This window comes from Gavialis gangeticus, unplaced genomic scaffold (assembly GCF_001723915.1).
Source record: "Gavialis gangeticus isolate Ggan-Ray unplaced genomic scaffold, GavGan_comp1, whole genome shotgun sequence".
Lineage (NCBI taxonomy): Eukaryota > Metazoa > Chordata > Crocodylia > Gavialidae > Gavialis > Gavialis gangeticus.
The window spans coordinates 262,628,844-262,642,378 of record NW_017729032.1 but is presented as its reverse complement, the minus strand read 5'-3'; the positions used below and the strand labels follow the sequence as shown (position 1 = coordinate 262,642,378).

The following is a 13,535-nucleotide window of genomic DNA, read 5'->3' as shown; positions in this document are numbered from 1 at the left end:
ATCCATGGTCGAAGAATCCTCTTGGAGTGGAGTGGAGTGAAGGTCTGTCTGGCGCGAGGGGGGAGGGGGAGGGGTAGGGGGGGCGGTTCAGGTGGTCCCCCTTCGGGTCTGGTCCAGCAGTGGCTTGTCTGGTGGGATTGGAGTACTGGCAGTGGCCCGTGATGTGTTCCACTACTACATAGTGCACAAATTTAAAAATCATGGTAAAATGATTTGTAGTTTAATGAGAGTACGTTATGTGCTTGTGTTTGAGACCCATATAAAAATTTAAACTCAGTTGAGCTGAATTCTCTGTTACAGGGATGCAGCCTTCATGGGAGATCATGGAAGTTGTGTTCATGTAACCAAGTAGAATTCATGCTTTTCCATTTCCTTAGAAGCAGACATCAAGATGGAAAAAGGCACAAACATGGAAAATATTGTTTAGAAGCTAAAATTCACCAATTTTTCTTTCTTTCATCCTTTACCTCCATTTTAATGTTATTTACTGTGCATAACCTAGTAATATACATTTTCTCTGTCTTTGTCTCTAAATAGGCATTTTCAGTTTAGTGTTGGTGGGCCAAGCTCTGCTTTTGTGCACATAGGGGTAAATCCAGCATGAAATCCCACTGCTGTTGATTCTCATTCCAAGAATTTGAAAGTATTGTATATGTCCTGCAATCTCTGAAAAGCACTGACTTTGTGACTAGCGATGGTAGCATAATAAAGATAAAATATTTTGGGGAAAACTCCACCTTCCAGAGAACATAAGAGACTGCATTTGTTGCAGTCAGCACAACCTCTTGTCCTTAAATTTGAAAACACAAAGCATAAGTTTGTCACTGGAAGAGCCTTTAATCACTGTCAGACTTCTGTCAGTGAGGATTAATGGAGGAATACATTACTTTCAAAGTTTTTTACGTAAATGAGGTATTTTACACATTTTACTTTCTTTCCTATCATGCATAACATGATCCAATCATATGAAGCTAAACATAGATGATCATTGTGATTAACTAATCAATATGGCTTATGCACGTACCTGAATTCCAAATATGATTTTGTTTTCTACCAAGTATAGAGACTTTGGGTCTATGCAGACATTACACTAAACTAATGTAGGTCAATAGGTTTATATTGATCTGAGTGCCAAACTATACACAAATTTGGGAGGTTAGATTGGGCAAAAAATGGCTGCCCAGTCTACCTGGGTTGACTAACATGCGGCTCTTGCACTGAGATTGACCTAATATGGGGTTGGGTTGATTTAAGTGCCAAGCAATACAAACGTTTTAGGAAGGACTGACTGGGCAAAAAATGGTCACCCCATTTAGTTCTAAATCTGACTTCAGTTCACTTAGGAGGTGAACTAAGTGGATAATTTTAACCTGTGCCAATCTAACCTGAATGTGTACAGCACAAACCTACCAGCCCTTTGTCCCCAGGATCTCACCATCCCCGTCTCTGATCTACTAACTCCCCACTTCCTGCACTCACCCCAGCCTCCTTAGATAGGTTTCCTGGCCCAACTCCTAGCATTGGCAAATGTTTATACATGCAGGATTTGATTTACAGTCATGTGGCTTGAAGTGAGCTGCCCAAGTGTTGATCAGGTGCTGGGAATGTGCGTACACATTTGCAACACAGCCCCAGGGCTGGGAAAGCCCAGCTGGTATCCCAGCCCTGGAGCTGCACTTTTTCTTCCCTTCTCCCCACACCCTGAAAAGACTGTCTTTATCCCACCAATCCCTTCACCCCTGAATGGACAATTCCCCCTTCAGACAGACCAACCCCTCCGATCCTGCCAAGCTTTCCCCTGGGTGCCACCAACCCCGCCCCCCCCCCAAAAAAAAAATCCTGCCACCCCCTCTGTAGCTCAGTCCAGGCTCAAATTAGTCTCCAAACCCTTTCCCCCTCTCCTAAAATCTGGTCCCAGCAACACAGTCTTTTTCTGGGAGCACAACACAGGTTTTCAATGTCCTGAGTTCTTTTGTTCCACAAGGATCAGCCAACGGTATAAGCAACCCAAAATAAGTGTCTTTGGCCTGGACCCAGCAACACAGTCTTTTTCTGTGCCCCACAACACAAGGTTTTAAAGCCCTGGGTTAATCTGTAGAACAGAGCTCAGCAGAAAATATAGAACAATCTCAAATGATGCCCCCCTCCCCCAAAAAGCATGGGTTAGTTCTCACCCGGTAACCTTTCTTCTTCTTTGGAGGAGTTCTCTCTCTCCATGTAACCATTTCCCCCTCCAGGGTCATCTTCCTCTCATTTCCTCTTCCTGTCCTGTTATTCCCAATTATCCAGTCAACTTCCCCTCATTATGGGCTGATTTCTTGAGATAGCTGAGGCCCCTTAGGCAAAGGGCTTGTTACTAGCTGCCTAATTGATCCAGGCTGCAAACCTGCAGCCTTTTACACCTCCCACGCCTCGCCCCCCAGACTCTCCCCAGCCTCTCCAATCTCACTGAATGTCCCCGACCTCCCCTCCCTCATTGACCCACTAACCCTCCCCCCACTCTGACTTACCTAGATTGGGTTCCTGACACCACTGAACTTCTGTATAGCTGGCATGCTATCTACAGTCACACCACTGAAAGCAAGCTGCATGACTGTAGACTGCATCCTGGGAACATCCATATATGGTCTTTGGTTCTGTTCACCTAGTTCCGATCTTCTCTGGTAATTGGTTACATTATTTATTGTTCTTTTCAAGGAACTCATTTTAATGTAGATCACACCACTGGCTCAGCCAAAAACATTAAAACATTTAACTTGAGTAGCCAGGGGCATACATGAGGCAGTTCTGTGTCCAGGGCAGTCATGATGCACAAGAGGGCAGTGCCGGCTGCTGCCATGCTGATTCCAGTGGTGTGATCAACTGTTCCTGTGGTAGAGGGGTTTTTTTGTACCTTCTTACAAAGGCAGTGCCTGGGCCTGCTGGCCAAATCCCTCCCCTCACTGTGGTGCTAAGTTATCAGTAACATTTATCTGGAGTTACACAAAGTAAACTGAGAGCAGAATTTACTCTCATATGGTAACAAATTTCTGCAGCATTTAGCATTGAATAATTTGGATAATGGAGACACAGAGACACACATACACACACACGTGTGTGTATGCCACACGCATATGTGTATATATATATATGCCAGATAAGCTAGCCCTGGAGAATTAGGGAGCATTATTATTATTGTTTGTGTGCTTGTACTTTTTTGATATAACTGGGAGAATGTTGGAAAAAATCAGCAAATACTAGTTTCATGTGAAGACAGTTGCATCAGTTAGATTCATAGCCCCTTTGTGTGTCTTTTCTTTGACAATTCAATTCATCAGAAAAATATTTGTGGAAAACTAACCTCTATGTTGCTTGCCCAAGTACTTATAGAAACACAATTTGATATTTACCTTAGCTCATAATTATAGCAGAATTGCTCATCCGGTCAAGGTAAAAAACTGAGACCATGTTTGTTTGTTTTTATTTGAACAATTATATTCAACACTTTTGAGAGGGAGTGTGTGTTGGGGGTGTAGAGCAGGGGGTACTGGAGAAAGTATTTATCGTTTGCCTTTGGATATTGTATAAGTTGAACAGCTAGTCATGACATGACATGGCCAAAGAAACAACTGAATTCATCAATACATTAATTGTTGGAAACTCATCACTGAATTCTAAATTAATCCTGAAGGAGTATAAAAGGGAAAAGGTCATTTTTTAAATTGTCTACCATTTGAGAAATGAGGCTTGAAAGGTTGATGTAATGTGCATACAGAAAACTGCTTTTCATTCATCCTTGCTTTAAGGTCCAAGAGATAAGGTCTAGTAGACCAAGATCTGAATTGGGACTCAAGAGCTCTGGGTTTAGTTTGTGAGGCTGTAAAAATAAAATTAATTAATGGGTGAGGGGCTGTCAGATATTAGAGTCATGAGAGGGCATACCATTATTTAGTCAGACACAGGATTGCGGTTGCTAGCGACTAGCTTACTGCTGTGTATTTTAAGCTAGTTTTTTTAACACTGCTTTCAGAGGCATTGTGTTTGTTTGTTAATCTGAAATAAGTCATTTTAGAGAAAATAGACATTTTTCTCTGTATGGGAACAAGATGGTTACTTTCCTGTGAAAGGTGCAATTTCTATAGAATTTAATGCATGGCCTACTTAACAAACATTCAAGTCCTTGAAAAGATGTACCTATTGAGTGGTGATAGGAGCTTACACAAAGAAGAGCAAAAACAAATACTGCCAAGAAATTTAGTTTCAGGAATGACAATGGTGAGTGAGTAAAAATCAGGGAAAAAAAAAACAGCCCAACCTTATTTATGATGCCAGTATGCAACTGTCAAGAGAAAAGCATATGTGGAGGAGGAAGTTTTATCTGCTTTTGCTGTCCCTGATGTACATTTCTTTATTAAAACAAAGATTAAAATTCCTTCACCATCACAGAGGTGCAATACCTGCTGATAAGGGCTCTTGCTTGCAGCTTGATGTTTTGAATCACATTTTTATCAAAGAGGTCAGAAAAAGAGTTAGCAATATTTTTCAGACCTGTCGATCCTAAATTAAGAGTCTTTTTGTGCAGCAGCTGAATAACCAGTAACGTGATATCGGTACACTTGCATTAAAAAATGAAAAGGCTTTTTATGAGTAATATTTCTATTCCAATTCTACTAAAAATGCTTACTAAAAATGACAAGCCGACATTGCAAACATAGTGGGCAGGTTTTAAAAATAAGCAAGAAGTACACTGGCCTGGCTTTTGGGTAGGGAGGGAGAAGATACAGATGCAGGTGCTGTAAAATATAATACTTATATTTTCATATTTTATACAGATGAGACACCAACCAACAATTCACAGCTTGGTAAGTTAATCAGAGCCCAAGAAATACAAAAGGAAAGTTTATTATAGGTATGCTTCGGCACCAAGTAGATAAGCCATCTGGATTCAACTGAATGTGTTATGCGGCTTTTCGTATTCAAAATGAGAAAATCTTGATGTGTTATATAGAAAGCAATTGGTAAATCTGGAATGTTCTGTGTGGTTCATGTATCCAGCCCCAGTAGCTTAGCAAATTCTAATCTCTGCTATGGAATTGAAATAAAAATCAGCTGCAACCCTATTTTATGCTGCTATGGCATGTGAGGGTGAGAAAACAGTACAATTGCCAGAAGCAATATTGGAGGCTTAAGCAGTAAGACCTCGTCATGCAAAAGATGAGGTGAACAACAAAATGGAAATTATGGTACAGTCTAGTTTAGTTTTGCAGCTCAAAAAGATAAAGCAACCTTCCTTCAGGTTCTGTCTTTCCTAGTATTTTGTCCTGGATTTAACCAGTGAACCACATGAACAGTCTGGTTGGGCACTGACAGAGCTCAGTGCTTCTCCTGGGAAAACAGGTAGGGAAACAAGTGGCTTGCAAATATGGGATATTGGTGGAAGTGGTCCCCCAATCATATATCCTCTTGGGTAACAGGATGCACCTTTGCTCCACTTCTGGTCCTTTTGGTACCGTCCTTTTCCTGATCTCAGTAAATATTAGTTAGAGAATAATTTACAGCAAAATCTCACTCCGATCCCTTCTGATGTCAAAGGTTGTTGAGAAGGAACCCTTGAACCTTCCTCCACCACTTCACATCAGGATACAGAGAAGTCCCATAAGCACATTGGGGGTCTCCTCCACTGTCAGCTCGGATGTAATGCCAAGGTTACGTTAAGTAGCATCCATCAAGATTCCCATCAGGTGACATCCTGCATAACTGAGAACTGAGTTCTGATTAGTATGATGGTGTGTATGCCTTGCCTGCGGATGCTTCTTGTTCTAGCTTCTTACACTCGCCAAAATGGAGACCGAAGGAGCTAAGCACCATCTACCCACCCTATCTATATTAAATAGACTTACTGGGCATTTCACAATAGCCCCCAAATGGTATTTTTTTCTATAGATAGGAAGTAGGAAGGCAGAGGACACTGCGCCCTGCAGAGATTCTAACATCACTTTTCGGTGTACTTTTGTTCCCTTGCAGTTCATCCAAATGGGCCGCCTTTCCACCTGAACTCGGTCACCAGTGCACTGATTTCAGGGATAGTCATCCTAGGAGTCATGAGCATTTTCCTTTTTGTATGCTCCCTCACCCTTCTCCACAGGAAGTGGCCCAGCAACTCAGTTTTGGATGGGACACGGAACCCAGTTTTCAACTGAAAACAACAATGAATTTGCACTTTTATTTTCTTTTGGGGTTGCCTCTGTTGTCCATGAAGGCTACTCCCATTAAAAATTTACCACGGCAACATTCTGCCTATACTGAGCATTAGCTATTCTTATGTGTAGCATTATAGACTTTATTGTATAGACACAAGAAGCAATGATGATGGTTTAAATCCTAGCTGCTTATTCTCAATTGTGTGTTTATGATTGAGTGCTGTAACACTTTGTCCATGGGTATACTAAGGGGTCCAGCTTCCACATGGGCTTTTAAAGCTAAGCATTCTTGAAGATGAAATCTTCTGGAAACACACCAAACCTGTCAAATCTGAAATACTGATGTTTAAGTACCTTCTATGTTGAGGGACACTTCTACTCCTTTATTTTGCCACCACTTTATTCTGCGGGCCTGTTGAACAACTTATAGTAGCTCAGAATTTTCTGTCTGGACTAAAAAGAACTGTGGAGACACTCTAAATAATAAGTGGTCCTTAAGCACATTTATTTTGAAGTGGGGTCATAAGACACAATGGGCAGAACACCACACTCCCTTATAAGTCCCTTGAAGCCATTGAGGTTGTACAGTGTAAGTCAGAGCAGAATTTGGCCTGATATTTTTTTGTGTGTGTTCAGTTGTTTATTGCTGCATATTCAGATCAGTCCTAGGGCACAATTCTGTAGGGTTTACTTTAACAAAAGGCTCTCCCCGTGAATAATAGCTTCCACGAGAGCTGTGCCTGTATAATTGGTTCTTTACTTTCCACTCAGGCTTAGTGAGGTTTAGCCACCGCTCATATCGCCTGGGGTTAAATTCTGCTCTCAAGGTCATGTAAAAGTAGAAAGAATGTATTCTTTTTATTAAAGAAAAAGAAAAGTAAAGAATCAATCAAGCAAACAAAAGTAATAATTTTTTTATGCCCAAAACATCTTTAGGGCCAAATTCTGCAGTTAATGAGTGATACTTCCACTTCTGTCATCCTGTGGTAGAACCAATTCAGCCACAGCCACAACACTGTACAGGTCCAAAACAAGGTTGTCCTTTCACTAGCCACTCTCCACAGAATTATACTTGCTTGTTTCCCTCATGCAGTAGATTTCCTCTCTGCTTTAAAGACAAACTTTTAAAAACCAACAGGCAAAGTATGTAACCCAAATTGGCTCCAGCTAATCTGCTAGACCTCAGATCAATTGAATTAAGTGAATTAAACAGGTGTCTACAAATAGGAATGTAGGTACATCAGTGCAGCCTCTTAGACTTGAGAGAACTTGGCGGTACTGATAACGAGAGGCAAGGGTAGATATAGTGTGTGTATTAAACTTGATTGCTAGGCAGTTGGGATTTTGGTTACAGGCCCAGCAGTTAACCTCTTAATTTCACTTACTGCATTCTGTATATATTGGTCCAGATCCAGAAACACCTCATTGTTATTTATCACTTTCCTGTATTAATCCTGTCTGTGCTTTCTGTGATACGACACAAATGGTTCATGATCAGGGCCTGGTGAATATCAAGACTAAATGCAAATACAAGCATATGATATCACTTTTATCTCATCCAGAAAATGCTGTGTAAAGGCCTGTTGTTTGCAAACTTTCCAACCTGTGATAGTGTGGGATCTTTAACAATGATTCTGTGCATGTTTTCCTCCAGTCTTAATACCTCAGAAACATTTTTGCACTTCAGGGGTTAGTTCTGATGACATGTAAAACCTGATTGTTTAATAAAATAATTTGAAAAAATATCAGAGGAAACATTTGTCTGAGCCTTCCTAATTTGTTCCAGTGATGGGTTTTTTTCATAACTCTTAACATGTCCGCCTTATTTTTTATTTGAATTTTCTAGCTTCAGCTTCCATCCATTCGAAGCTGATAAACCATTGCCTGATTGACTGAAGAATGTTCTTTTAGCAACTGTATGTTCCCTGTCTGGGTACTTTTAGGCTGCAGCAAAGTTGCATTTTAAGCTTCCCTTTGGTGTAAACTAAGTTAATTGAGATCTGAGTTTTTCACTTTTAGTTACGTTTTCTAGTTTTACTATCCTGCTGTGAACCCACCTGGGGATAGTCTTGGGTAGCCTAAAGGAAGTGCTGTAAATACAAATAAACTATGGGTGCAGACAGAAGTGCAGCTCCCAGCTGCAACTCAGAACTATTTCTGCGAAGCATTCTGAGTTACAGCATTACCCCAGACCAGACAGAAATTCTCGGTTGGTTCCAGGGGGAGGGGAATCTGGCTGTGGGCTGGGAGCCTGCAGCAACAGCCACAGCTCTCTGCCAGTGCTCCCTGTTTTCAGAATGGGCAGTGGGGAAAGCCAGCGAAGGGAACTCATTCTTCAGGCTTCCCATCTGGTGCTGAAGTGTGGGGTGCATGAATTGGAGCCCCCCACCTCAGGGGGCTCCAATACACCTGCACAGGCGGGGCTGAAACAACCCAGACTAAATTCTCTCTGCTTCCTTCCCCCACCCCTCCGTTCTGAAAACAGCGACAGGCTGGGAGCTCTGCAGACACAAGTTACAGAAGACACTACCATTTTGAAACTTATTTATCTGATACCTTATGCAATGAGGGGTCAGATTTTCACCAGACTGGCCATTTTTTAAGCCTGCATTTGTGCACTTGTATTTGGTCACAGCTATAAACTGCTTTCTGTGGCCAAATTGGGCAAAAATTGTCACTTTTCTCTGTACCCAAAGTACTTAGCAAGAAACTAACTACGTCTCCTGGCAGCCTGGTTGTTGTGCTACTGTAGTACAATTAAATTGCATGCAAACACTCTTTTACATAGGGTCTTTAATATTTCCAGTAAGGATTTTTTAAAATTGCTTAGACTCTGCAAACTTTTATGATTCCCTTATTTAGGTGAATGAGTATATCCTGATGTATAGACGGAACCCACACCAGTCAAGTCAGTGGGAGAAACGCATGGGATGCTAAAATGGCAGTCACATTTAAGTCTTCTTACTCAGACTGCCACTCCAGTTACAGGGAAGAGATCTCCTCATGCTTTACTTTCTTCATCCATAACATGTGGTAATATTTATTGTGCCACACAGGTAAAGCACTTTGGGAATCCACAATGAAAAGTGAGTTATAACCATGTAAAATCTGACTGTCATGTATTGATCATCCATTGGATGTCTATTATTCTCTTGTGTGCTATACAATAATAACCCCTTTCCTTGGGATTTTTTTTCTACTGAAGACCATCCCTTTTCACAGGGTAAGTCTGATGAATTCAGGTTTTGTTGTTTATATCTTCCCAAACCAAGGCTACAGGCAACATATGTAAACAGTGCCTTTAATATATGTGCTTGATTACTGCAGTACTGTGAGAGTAACAAACCTTTGATGAAGTTACAAACTAGTCAGAGGGGACCAGCAGGCATTGGGGGAAGCCCTGTTCCCCCGAGCACTACCAGGAGTGACTAGAAATACCGATCACAAGCTGGCAGAGGGTAAATTCAGATTAAACATCAGGAGGTGCTACATCACTGTCAGGGCAGCTAGGATCTGGACCCAACTTCCAAGCGAAGTGGTGCTAGCTCCTACCTTGGGGGTCTTTAAGACAAGGCTAGACAATTACCTTGCTGGGGTCATTTGACCCCAGTACTCTTTCCTGCCCATGGCAGGGGGTCAGACTTGATGATCTGCTCGGATCCCTTCCGACCCTACAAGCTATGAAACTATGAAGTGCATCTGATGTGCACAGCACAACATACAATAATGCAAACCAATAGATACATAATAAGAATCTAAAGTGAATTTCTATGCAGGTTGTTGTCATTCCAAAAATCTTAAATGATAGCATCCTCAAGGATGGTGATTTCCCAGATCTCAGAATAGGCTGGATGGTTAATTTTTGGAGCTCTACTAGGGCCATTTGAGGACCATACTGAGCTATGATAATTCCCGTTGTCTTCTGGCATCCACCCCTTTCTTTTATTGTGGTGTCCTTAAACTCTACTTTAGATGGGATTCATTACATGATGAGGAGGCAAATATGATCCATGCAGCATTTGCCTGAGCTACTATGTCCTGCAGCTTTCACAAGGTGTTGATGGAGATGAGTAGTTACTGAAGAAAAATATCCTTATCCCTTTGCTTGAAAGGGGTATTAACAGTGTACTATGGAGAAAGGTTACCCATAACTCCAATATCAACTGTGTCATGTAGGTGAAACGTAGAGGCACTTTATGTTGCAGTGTTTGGTATAGAAACCATAGAAACTCAACCTGGTTAAATATATATTTGAGGAGGAGGGTCTGCTAGGTTGTAAGCGAAAATACTATAGTAGAAGAATGTGTCTGCACTCATAAAATTGCTTGTATTAAGGATGCATGTAATGTTTGCTTAAGCCCTCAAGGTAACTCCAGTTATTAAAAACAAGAACATTTTATTTGTCTTGGAAGCTCAGGTCCACAGGAGCTAACAAGCATGGGGAACTTAAGTGCTATAAAGTCAGTGAGCCAAATGATTGGTGGAAGGCAGGAAAACCAAATGGGATTTCAAGAAGGTAGGTCTTGATCCAAAGGAATTTAAGAAAAGATGTGAAGAGTTATAAATGCTGTTCATTCCTTATTTTGAAAGATACACATCACGTAAATCATTGGCATTAGTTTGGTCAGTGTCCAATTTATTTTAGGGAAATAGTTCCTGGATAAGGAGAACAGGAGTAAATCACGTATTCAACTTTATTTGGCCTGCAGAGTTTCTTACTACTACTGTTTGGTATCTTTAAGGCACCAGAAATATTCCACAACGAGGTTGCCTGTGAAAGCTCAAAGGATTAGATGATAACTCTAGTTCAAACTACTCATCTCCTCATCTGAAGGGAAAAAAGGGAATGAATGTAACAATCAACTAAGACAAGTTCTGAGTGCAGCGTGAAAATCAGTGTTTGCATTTCTGCCACTTTCTTGGAAACAACTTTTGAATCTTTCAAATACCGTAAGTGCAGAGAGTGATTGTTGGGACTCAACAAGCACAAATATTGGTGAATAAATTGACCTTATTTGGTATTCATGGAGTCAGAGTTCATATGATTGTTGTTATTTGTGAAAATATCTGTGACTCCAGAAACTTTTGACATTTTTATCCCTCAGCAGTTAATTCTTGTACACTCCAGAATGAGTTTAAGCAATTGTATTCATACAATTAGGAACACCATTCCAGGAATAGTGAATACTTTATTGTACTGTCTGTCAACATCTTCTGACTCTGAATTATGAACTATTCATGCTAATAATCTGACTTAGGAATAGGGGTAGATCTAGGATTGCTAGAGTTACAGCTGTCACTGAAGATCTCTGGCCATAAGGCAAGCTTTAAAATATTAGTGTGTGGAAACTGTTCTGAAGTTAATTAGGATACATCTCCTCTTTAGTGTTAATTGGGCTAGGTATTTCATAGGTTCTTCTTTTAGTTTACTGTGATACCTCAGACCATGGTTGTCTTCACCCCCTCTGCAAGCAAACAGTCCTGATGTGGATCCATTTTCTAATTCTTCTTATCTTTTACCCTGGGACTAAAAACACCAGTTGCCTCTGACTTGGCAGAGCAGAATGTGGTTCAGGCGAGATGAGCGAGATGATCAGATATTGAAGATCATAGCAAGGGGACTCATTTAAAACACTTTGCAGATTTGCCTAAACTGGCCCTGTTTATGGGCAAGAAATACATTAATAAAAATCAGGAATGTTTTGCAAACTGGAAAAAGGACCGAACCACCAGTTCTTTGATTATAGACAAACCCATCCACAAAGATGATTGGTGCTATCTCTGCTCATTTCTTTGGCTAATTTTATTCATATCTAAAAGCCAGGTTTCAAGTGCATCTGTTGGATTTTCATATTTTGAAAACATGTGAAAACCATTTTTTTTTCAGGATGACCAATGCTGGTGGGTATCTTCAGGGAACAGAGGATATATATCACTCAGTTGTGACATTATCAGTAACATTTTATGGCACAGTTTCTTCCCACTGTTAAGAATCTGCCTGCTGCCTGGTGAACCTACTGTTTAGTATGGCTGCAACAATGTCTGTTTTCTGTGACTGCTCAGCACACAAGAGCATTTTTTTCTTATCCCTTGTTTCTTAATTCAAAACCAACGTGCTGTTCTTGTACACATTTAGTGGAGTTTATTGTTCTTAGCAGGAAGGAACATCTGTTTGCACAGTCCTGCTCCGAGGGACTAACAGAAGTTTTCTCTACAATGGGGAACCAAAGAGAAATTTGCTTCATTTTGCAGGGGGCTGATTTGGTGAACTGCATTCACCAAAGTGAGGCCAGGTATAATACATGTCATGGTCCATTCAAATTTAATTAAATCAATGGTAGTCTACTTAAAATGTGAACTAATAGAAAATGAATTCAAGTTGCAAAATTCAGAATGATACCTGCTTTTTTGAGATAGCAGGAGAGTGATATCTGAACCTAGTGTCTTTTTGCACTTAGTGATTTTAGCACCTATGGGCACTTATACAAGTGCCTGACACCTGCTCCAATGTGTTCTAACTAGAATGTGTCAGAGCAGGTTCATCTAATTAGAACTCTCCAGCAGTCTTGGTGTCGTGTATTCAGCATCCCTACATTTCAAAATGGCAGCTCATCAAACTGCCATTTCAAAGAGTGGGATGCTGAATAACGAGACACTGGGGGCTCTTTAATTAGAGCAGCTCCAAGGGTCTCTCTAATTAAAACCCCGCACCTCAGTCCAGAACCTATGTAAAGACAGCTTGTTTCATAGTTTCATAGTTTCTAGGGTCGGAAGGGACCTGAGCAGATCATCTAGTCCGACCCCCTGCCATGGCAGGAGATAGAGGAAAGAGTACTGGGGTCAAATGACCCCAGCAAGGTGTTCATCTAACCTCCTCTTAAAACCCCCCAGGGTAGGAGCCTGCACCACCTCTCTTGGAAGTTGGTTCCAGACCCTAGCTGCCCTGACTGTGAAATATCGCCTCCTGATGTCCAACCTAAACCTACCCTCTGCCAGCTTGTGACCGTTATTCCTGGTCACCCCTGGCAGTGCTCGGGGGAACAGTGACTCCCCCAGTGCCTGCTGATCTCCCCTGACTAGTTTATAACAGGCCACAAGATCCCCCCTCAACCTTCTCTTGTGGAGGCTGAACAGGTTCAGGTCCCGTAGCCTGTCCTCATAGGGCCTGCCCTGCAGTCCCTTGATCATTCGAGTGGCCCTCCTCTGGACCCTCTCCATGCTGTCCACATCCCTCTTGAAGTGCGGCGCCCAGAACTGGACGCAGTACTCCAACTGCGGCCTGACCAGTGCCTCATAGAGGGGGAGGATCACCTCTTGACCTGCTTGAAATGCATCTGTGGATGCATGACAAGGTAC

General features: G+C 41.5%; 1 protein-coding gene across 4 annotated transcripts in view; it reads left to right on the top strand.

Moving 5' to 3' along the window:
• Positions 1 to 7,927, top strand: part of ZPLD1 (zona pellucida like domain containing 1) — a 57,125-nt gene extending 49,198 nt beyond the window's left edge. For all 4 annotated transcript variants that reach the window (XM_019523698.1, XM_019523696.1, XM_019523697.1 and 1 more), the window contains 2 exons: positions 4,812 to 4,841; positions 6,004 to 7,927. In XM_019523698.1, coding sequence (XP_019379243.1) covers positions 4,812 to 4,841; positions 6,004 to 6,179 — 206 coding nt within the window. In that variant the 3' untranslated portion in view covers positions 6,180 to 7,927. The remainder of the gene's footprint in view (positions 1 to 4,811; positions 4,842 to 6,003) is intronic.
• Positions 7,928 to 13,535: the final 5,608 nt, after the last annotated feature.